Genomic DNA, 8,717 nt, shown 5'->3' with positions numbered 1-8,717 from the left:
TATGAGTTACACTTAAAATAGGATTATATGTAAAGATATATTATTCCAACAAAGATAGATTTTTTTAAGTCTTAGAGAAACTGCCTATTGACTAAAAAAAATTTTTTTTAATGACAAGAATACATTTTTTAAAACCCTATGAACTGGGGCTTCCGTGGTTACATTTCAAATTTCCCAGAACGGTTTTTGTTTGTTTATTAATTTATTTTATTTTATTTATTTATTTTTGGCTGCATTGGGTCTTTGGTACTGTGCGTGGGCTTTCTCTAGTTGTGGCGAGCAGGGGCTACTCTTCGTTGCGGTGTGCAGGCTTCTCATCACAGAGGCTTCTCTTGTTGCGGCACACGGGCTCAGTAGTTGTGGCTCGCGGGCTCTAGGGCACAGGCTCAGTAGTTGCGGCGCACAGGCTTAGCTGCTCAGCGGCATGTGGGATCTTCCTGGACCAGGGCTCGAACCCGTGTCCCCTGCCTTGGCAGGCGGATTCTTAGCCACTGCGCCACCAGGGAACCCCTGAAGGGTTTTTTGTTTTAAATGATGAGGATTTCATGTCTTCAGGTAAATTGCCATACCAAGAAGGCACAGGGAAAATAGAGAGGAATTGTGTTTGCTTCTCTAAGGAGGAAAAGGTTGGGTGGAGGGGGGAATTACTCTTCGACGACACCCTGTGATGGAACTGAACTGGGGATTATGTCACTTTCTCTGACTCAGATTTCAAAGCCTGATCTACCATCCCTCTGGGAATGTAGTCCATCCTGATTTCAGCTACAGTAGATACGGCCTACCCATCCTAAGCCAGGTCCAGCATGACCTCATCTTCTTCCTGGCTTCCTCCTGTCAGGCAGCTCTCCTGGAGTCCGAGTCTTCTTGGTTCTCAAAGCGTCACCTGATAACATTCATTACTGCCCCCACCTCCCCATCACACAGTGAGCTGGGCACCGGGAACCACAACACTGTCCTTGCCTTCCAAGTGTTTACAATACTGGAGCCTACAAGGTGCTTACGGTAGAAAGGCAAGTGAGGCTATATATCCCCCAAAATCAGCCCATGAATTTCTTCAGGAGTGGAGGAAAGGGAAATTCACTAGGAGCTGAGCTGCCCGAAATGGCTTTCCGGATAGAAATCCACTGTGCCTTCTCCATTGAGCGGGGGACACTTGTTCAGAAAGCCCTTAAGGACTTGAACTTCCCAGCCAGGCAGCCAGGGTGTGAAGCTCAGCTCTGGCGATGCCTAGCGTGCCCTGGGCAGATCACTTAGCCTCTCTGTGCCTCGTCGTCTCCTCCTCCCTAAAATGGGTACAATAACAATATCACCTCCGTCACAGACTTGTGGTGAGGATAAGATGAGCTAAGATATGTGAAGCACGTGGTATATAGTAAATACTGATCAGGGTTACGAACAATAGTTCTCTGTACCACGGTGTTCTCGGAGAAGGAGAAATGTACAAGTAAGTGGGAATCATCCTCGTGTCTGTGTAATTAATTAACGCTGCCTGGGGAGGAGCGTGTGTGCTCAAGACACAGTCTGGGACGACTTACATAATGTCAGCTTTAGGCAAAGTGCCTGTCATTGGCGCAGCTCCGAAAATACACATACACACTAGCATGCCTGCGAGGCGGGGCCGCAGGGGGTGCGGGCTGCGTGGCCCACGCCGCGTGTCCACTCGGGCCACCGGGTGTGAGGCTGTGTCCCTGCGTGTCGCTGACACACACGCACACTGATACCAGCCCTGCTTCGACGTGCGTGTCATGGCTTAAAAATAGATGCTAATTCATCAACCGGTCTGGCGCTGGCAGCCGAGGCGGCGGTGGCGGCAGAGTCATGGCCGTGGGGCTGTCTGAGCCGGCGATCTGCCTCCGGGACTGAGACCCGCGCCGCCTCCCGAGGTAGCGGGGCCGGGGCGGGTGGGCGAGGCGCGGGGACCGGGGCTGGGGGCCGAGGCGGGGGGAAGGGGCCTGGGAGCGAACCTGCGGGGCCCGCCTGGGCTCCCTCCCTCCGCCCTCCGCGCCAGGCTGTCTGGGCTGGCGAGGGCTGGGCGACAGCCATGAACCTGTTACAACCGCGACAGCAGAGGGAGGGAGGGGGGAGGCGGACCAGGGCCCCCAGAAGCCTGCGGATGGGGTTGGAGGGTGCCCAGGGGGGCACCCCGTGACGGAATGGGGAGAAATAGAGTCACACGGAGCTCCTGCTACACCTGGTCTGCTTCCCGCTCTCTTTGCACCGTTCAGCTTCCCACAGGCGGCAGAATCTGTTTCCAGGAAAGGTGGTTTGGGAACCAGATGGTGGGGTCTTCAGGCCTGCGGAGGAAAAGTAGATGACGGTGGTGATGATGTTGAAGCTGATAGCTGTGGTGGTGGTGACGGCTCTCGTGCTCTGTTTCTGTGCTCCTTCTGACCCGCCAGGGAAAACCACCTCTCTCCCTAAACACCCCAAGATCCCATCTCCCCTCACCAGTCCTGATCCTAAGACCTCTGCTCCTTTTGCCCTGTGAGCGCTAGATCTCTTCTGGCCCTGGGGGATGGGGGGATGGGGAGAGCTGGGCCCTTGCTGAGAGCGCGGGTGGGGAAGCGGGCTGGGGGCAGGACAAAGATGGCCTCTCACTGTGGACTTTCCCTTGAGTCCCTGGGGCAGAAGAGGACAGGGAGTGGGAGGGGGATCCTTCAGACCAGCCCACCTTTTCAGAGGGTCAGGATGACAGTGTGAGAGGAGAAGGGTGGAGGGGGAGGGGGAAAGGAGGAGGAGGAGGAGGGGTAGGAAGAGGAGGAGGAAGAGGGATAGGAGGAGGAGGAAGAGGAGGAGGAAGTGGAAGAGAAGGAGGAAGTGGAAGAGGAGGAGGAGGAAGAGGAGGAGAAGGAGGAAGGGGAGGAGGAAGTGGAAGAGGAGGAGGAGGAAGAGGAGGAGAAGGAGGAAGGGGAGGAGGAGGAAGAGGAGGAGAAGGAGGAAGGGGAGGAGGAGGAAGAGGAGGAGAAGGAGGAAGGGGAGGAGGAGGAAGAGGAGGAGAAGGAGGAAGGGGAGGAGGAGGAAGAGGAGGAGAAGGAGGAAGGGGAGGAGGAGGGGGGAAGTGGAAGAGAAGGAGGAAGTGGAGGAGGAGGAGGAAGAAGGGGAGGAGAAGGAGGGGGAAGAAGGGGGGAGTGGGCGTGGCTCTTGCCCTGAAGTTCCCGGGGCAAGTCTCAAAGGCTGGCCCTTCCCAGCTCTGCAGCTCAACACATGGTCCCACTTTCAGGAGGCCCAGCTGTCCACAGAGAGTCAGAGGCACCTCCGCTAAGGCTCCTCATTAAGGACCCCATGTGCTAAGTAGGGCCACTTGAACTCCACCAGCAACACGGATGCTAATTCCAGACTCTGAGCCCCTGGGCCTGGAAGGATCCCTAATTTCTTCCCTTTCCTCCCTCCTCCTCTCCCCACCCACTCATACACACAGACACAGACACACACACACACACACACACACACACACACAGACACACAGACACACACACACACACACACACACACACGATGCTCCAGCCCTGCCTGGACCCAGAGAGATGACGTTTAATCAATGATATCTGTCTGCTGATCAAAGGAGGATGCTTTGCCTGTTGCGCACATAGGTTGGCGCTTCCCTCCATCAGCAAGTAGTTTTCAAACACCGACACTTCGCCTTTATCACTATTCCCTACTCCTCCCGTCCCCACCATAGACTTCCCAGAGCAGGCTCATCGCTGAGGCAGAGGGACGGCAGGAACGGGTTACAGCAGCCCATCCCTCTGGCACTGAGGAGGCAGGCGTGCTGTGTCACAGCCCCTGCTGCACTGTCTTCATGCTAATTCCCTCTGAATGGGTCCAAAGCCACTCCCAAGCCCCCTGCCAGCCCCCCAGCCTCTCCGCCTGCAGCCTCAGGCAGACGAGACCCAGATCCCGGCTGGCAAGGGCTCCGGCAGCGGGCCCTGCCACCCAAATACCAAATGTTTGCGTGCGTGTTTACGTCTGCGCTGGCAGCTGGGGTGGAGTGGCGGGGCAGACACCCAGCAGCCGGCAGCTCCCTCTCCCGTAAACAGGAACATGTGACTCTCCCACCTCCTTGCCCGGCAGAGCCAAAGAGCAGGGAAAAGGCGCTGCCGCAGCTCCAAGAAGACCATCCGGAGCACTTCCCGCACCAGGGGGCCAGGCTTCACCTTCGTCCCTGGAGAATCTTCTCCCCAGGGGCCAGCCCAGCTGGCAGGAAGGGAAGCAGCTGCTCCAGACTCACTCGGTGTGTCTCACATCCCTGCCTCTCCCAGCAGCAGCTACCTGGAGACTGACCCCTCATCAGCCACCCCCGTGGCTGCCACGGTTCCTGCCGCCTCTAAGATGTGCCCCGGCAACTGGCTCTGGGCCTCGGTGACATTTATGGCCCGCTTCTCCCGGAGTGGCTCGAGGTCTCCTGTTCGCACGAGAGGGGCCCTGGAAGAGATACCAGCTGTCCAGCATCCCTTCCTCAACGTCTTTGAGTTGGAGAGGCTTCTCTACACGGGCAAGACGGCCTGTAACCACGCCGACGAGGTCTGGCCGGGCCTCTACCTCGGAGACCAGTATGTACCCAGCAGACTGGGACCACAGCTGAGTGTGTGTGTGTGTGTGTGTGTGTGTGTGTGTGTGTGCAAAAAGAAAGCAGAAGAGTGGCAGAGAGGCGCTGAGTTGTGCTGTTGGTTCCACGTGGAGGATGGAGGGGACGGGGTGCATGGGCAGAGTGGAGGAGGGTTTGGGGGAGTTTGGACAGGATTATTGATAGACTCAACTCTGGACAGACTCTGTTCAAGGAATCATATCGTTCATTTAGTAAAATGTAGGATTGCGTGCCAGTGCTAAGGGCTGGACATGTAGATGACTCCTCTGACCTTCCACCTATTGTGCCCTGAGACAAGGCCATCACCGGGGCCGGGAACAGTGGTTAGTGAGGCGAAAGGTTGACCAAGCCAAGCCGCAGCATGTGCAGAGGCTCACTCAGGTGCGTGGGGTCGATGGAGAGAAGGGCGTCAAAGGAAGAGGAGGCCCCACTTGTCTCTCCCAAGGGCTTTAGAGACTACGAGGAGTTTTTCACATGCCTTTTCTCTCTTAATCTTCACGACAGCCTTGTGAGGTAGGTACCACTATCCCCAGGTTACAGAGGAGGCATCGGAAGCTCAGAGAAGTTGGGACTGGCCCAAGGTCACACGGGTCGTAAGTAGCAGAGCCAGGACTTGGAGGTTCAAGTTCAGGGCTCTTTCTGCTTGAGGAGTTGGCGCTGGACAGGACGTTTGATATGATCATGTTGGCTGAGCTGAGGGGTACGGGCCACAGGAACATCTGAAGGTGACCTCCACCACAGGGTAACCATGAGCGTGGAGTAACTGGCAAAACACAAGAAGATTCTGGTCATCAGAGAGAGTCTAAAGTAATGGGGGGGCGGGACTTCCCTGGGGGTCCAGTAGTTAAGACTCCGCGCTTCCACTGCAAGGGGCTCGTGTTCAACCCCTGGTGAGGGAGCTAAGATCCCATAGGCAGCCCAGCGTGGCCAAAAAATTAAGATTAAAATTAAATTTAAAAAAATGGTTAGCAGGACATTAAATGTGAGCTGGTCCAACAACCCATCCAATGTTCAGATTCGCTCTGCCACTTCCAGCCCCTATCCATTGGCTTCCTCTCTCTACTTGAATACCCTGGTGTGAAGAAAGTCCCTCTCTCCCAAGGCGCCCCAATCTTTCTCCGGCTAGATTCCACCGTTGGTAGGTACTTCCTTACATGAAGCACAAACCCTGTCAGTCCTTTTCTCGGATCAAGTAAAGTCCTTCTGTCTCAGAGCATTCTTTCAATATGTTATCACGGCTGTTGTTTGCCCATCTCTCAGTCTCCTCTCCTCAAGGCGAAATCTCCCCAGGACTCCCCACCTTTGCTCCAGGTTGAGACAGTGGCTCATTGCCTATCTCGGGTCCTCAGGAAGTGAGGTGGAGTTCTGGAGACAACGACGTTGGCCGGGCAGAGGTCGGGGCCCCACCGCCCAGCTCCGCGCCCCCCTAACCTCCACTCCTCAATGCAGGGAAATAGCCAACAACCACCGGGAGCTCCGTCGCCTGGGCATCAGCCACGTCCTCAACGCCTCTCACAGCAGGTGGCGAGGGACACCCGAGGCCTACGTGGGGCTGGGCATCCGCTACCTGGGTGTTGAGGCCCACGACTCGCCAGCCTTCGATATGAGCGTCCACTTCCAGGCGGCCGCCGACTTCATCCACCGGGCACTGAGCCAGCCGGGAGGTAGGAGGGGAGCAAGGAGGAGGGAAGGACCAACAGACAATGGGTTAGAGAACAGCCCAGGGGTCTGGGTGTGGAGGGAGAGAGAGACTTGAATGATGTGATAAAATGCTCAGGAAAGGAAACTATTCTCTCAACCATCTTTTCAAAGCAGTCCATAAAAAGAAGGAAATAATCCCAAATGTTGAGAGAGTGGAGAGTTGCACCTGGGTGGTGAGATTATGGGAGATATATTTTTCAATTGTTGGCTTCTTTTTTTTTTTTTTTGGCGGTACGCGGGCCTCTCACTGTTGTGGACTCTCCCGTTGCAGAGCACAGGCTCTGGATGCGCAGGCTCAGTGGCCATGGCTCACGGGCCCAGCCGCTCCGCGGCATGTGGGATCTTCCCAGACCGGGGCACGAACCCGTGTCCCCTGCATCGGCAGGCAGACTCTCAACCACTGCGCCACCAGGGAAGCCCTGTTGGCTTCTTTATATGTTTCTATACTTTCTAATGATTTCTACCTTGAACCTGTCTTGCTTTAGTGATCAGGGAAAAAAAAAAATATATATATATATATATATATATAAAATATATTGGGACTTCCCTGGCAGTCCAGTTGTTAAGACTCCACACTTCCAATGCAGGGGGTGTGGGTTTGATCCTCGTCAGGGAACTAAGATCCCACATGCCAAAGAACGTGGCCAAAAAAAAATTTTTTTTAATTTTTAATAGGAAAAAACTATATTAATCATCCACCCCAAAGTGACTGGGAGATTGAGGAGGGTTTTCCATGGACGCACTCAGCACACAGGAGGAAGCCCAGCTCAGTGCAAAGCTCAGTGCTGCGTTAGCGATGAGCCTCTCCCTCGGAGCCCCTTTTGGGCTTATGGACGCTGCACTGCTGCAGGCTCTCCACCTCACCCCGTCCAGGCTCCCCCCTTGGCCAGGACCTGGGCTCTTACCGTCAGCAGTCTGTGCGTCCATGCACCTCTGCTTACCTGTCTACCTCCCCACCTGTCCGCGGGGCCCTCTCCCCGGCCTTCTCCAGCCCGCAGCGAGGTCCCCAGCCATGTCTCGTGTCTGTGTTCACAGGGAGGATCCTGGTGCACTGTGCCGTGGGCGTGAGCCGCTCGGCCACTCTGGTGCTGGCCTACCTCATGCTGTACCACAGCCTCACCCTTGTGGAGGCCATCAAAAAAGTCAAGGACCACCGAGGCATCATCCCCAACAGGGGCTTCTTGAGGCAGCTCCTGGCCCTGGACCGCAGGCTGCGGAAGCGACTGGAGGCGTGAGGGGGCAGAGGGAGGGAGGGAGGTCAGGCCAGGCCTGTGGGTCCCTGGATCCCAGCTGGAGAGTGGAGGCCCAGGGGGCAGGTTGGAGGCGGCCCAGCGAACCCATTCTCTCCTGAGAGGGCTGGGACGTGGCCCCAGGCCACAGCTGCTGTCTATGGAGGGGGGATGGGGTGAGGCTGGGCAGTGTGACAGTCACCCAGGAGGGAGCTGGCCAGGGAAGGAGGCAGGTAGGCTGCAGGTAGAAGACAGTCCTGGATCCCAGCCAGGGGGGTCCCGGCGATTCACAGCCCCTCTTTGTGCTCAAGTGCTCCCCTTGTCCGCGTATCAGAACAAAAGGACCAGCTCTGCCCTGTACCTCTGCCAGGAATCAGGGATGCGGCGAACACAAACGTGATGGTGTCGAGTTGTGTGGAGGTGGTAGCTCAGGGACAGACGGTGAAGAGAGGGTGTGAAAAGCTAAGGGAGAAACCCACAGACTTGTTACTCCAAACCCGGGAAGAAGAGGCGTGGGAGGCTTGGCACGGCACCCATGGGTGCTGGTCGTGGCCCAGAACTGCAGAGGTGCATGACTGGGAGCCTACAGATAATCCCTCGCTTACTGGATCCAAGTGTCTCCAGGAAAAATAAAAATGGTGAATACGAAGCAAGCCTCTTGAATTACTGACAGCTTGTACGAGGTCGGAACCTGTCCCCTGAGAACAGTTCCTGACTCCCTCCTAGGGTCGGTCATAAGCCCTCACTGGTCTTCACATCTCCACCAGTTCCTAAGGGAGGTTTCTCCCCAGTCCAATTTCACACTCCTGGGGCAATGGGTATCTTGAATTTATTTCCATTTATGTCCACACGGGGGAAGCAGAGGACCAAAAAATTCAGATTTGCAAACTGTGTTAGGACTCAGCGCACACCCTGCATCTCCCAAGCTTAAAATAGGTCTCTTTACAAGCTCAGGTGTGTAAGAAATATAACTTATTTTCAAAAAGTCAACCTGATTTCTATATCAAGTCCCCCATGCTAGGAGGAGAGCAGAATATTCATCTTAAATCAATCCCAGCCCTAAATCCCACATTCATGGGTTTGGGTTTTGCCTGGTACCAAGAAACTGGAGGGGAGGGGAGGAGAGGTGATGTGGTCGCATCCTCTTCTAATCTTTCCAAGTTTTCCTCTGAGGAGTGTAACATAATCTCCTTAGTAAATTT

At 55.4% G+C, this 8,717-nt stretch overlaps 1 protein-coding gene across 4 annotated transcripts; it reads left to right on the top strand.

Moving 5' to 3' along the window:
- Positions 1-1,537: 1,537 nt before the first annotated feature.
- On the top strand, positions 1,538-8,164 carry DUSP26 (dual specificity phosphatase 26). Of its 4 annotated transcripts, none has more exons than XM_060291581.1 (5): positions 1,538-1,883; positions 2,226-2,484; positions 4,263-4,550; positions 6,035-6,249; positions 7,322-8,164. In XM_060291581.1, exons 2-5 carry the CDS (start codon positions 2,312-2,314, stop codon positions 7,519-7,521), a joined length of 876 nt encoding a protein of 291 aa, XP_060147564.1. In that variant the 5' UTR covers positions 1,538-1,883; positions 2,226-2,311; the 3' UTR covers positions 7,522-8,164. The 4 variants fall into 4 exon arrangements, with proteins under 4 accessions (XP_060147564.1, XP_060147563.1, XP_030688877.1 ...); XM_060291580.1 differs by having other exon boundaries at positions 4,260-4,550; XM_030833017.2 differs by lacking the exon at positions 2,226-2,484 and having other exon boundaries at positions 1,539-1,883.
- Positions 8,165-8,717: the final 553 nt, after the last annotated feature.

The sequence above is a fragment of the Globicephala melas genome, chromosome 21 (genome assembly GCF_963455315.2).
Source record: "Globicephala melas chromosome 21, mGloMel1.2, whole genome shotgun sequence".
Taxonomy (NCBI): domain Eukaryota; kingdom Metazoa; phylum Chordata; class Mammalia; order Artiodactyla; family Delphinidae; genus Globicephala; species Globicephala melas.
This window is presented reverse-complemented; position numbering and strand designations above follow the sequence as displayed.

Coding starts and splice junctions, on each gene's coding strand:
- DUSP26 (XM_060291580.1), top strand. CDS start 2,312: ATGACGGTGGTGATGATGTTGAAGCTGATAGCTGTGGTGGTGGTGACG. Junction 2,485..4,259: donor ACCTCTGCTCCTTTTGCCCT/GTGAGCGCTAGA, acceptor TGCCTCTCCCAG/CAGCAGCTACCTGGAGACTG. Junction 4,551..6,034: donor GGCCTCTACCTCGGAGACCA/GTATGTACCCAG, acceptor TCCTCAATGCAG/GGAAATAGCCAACAACCACC.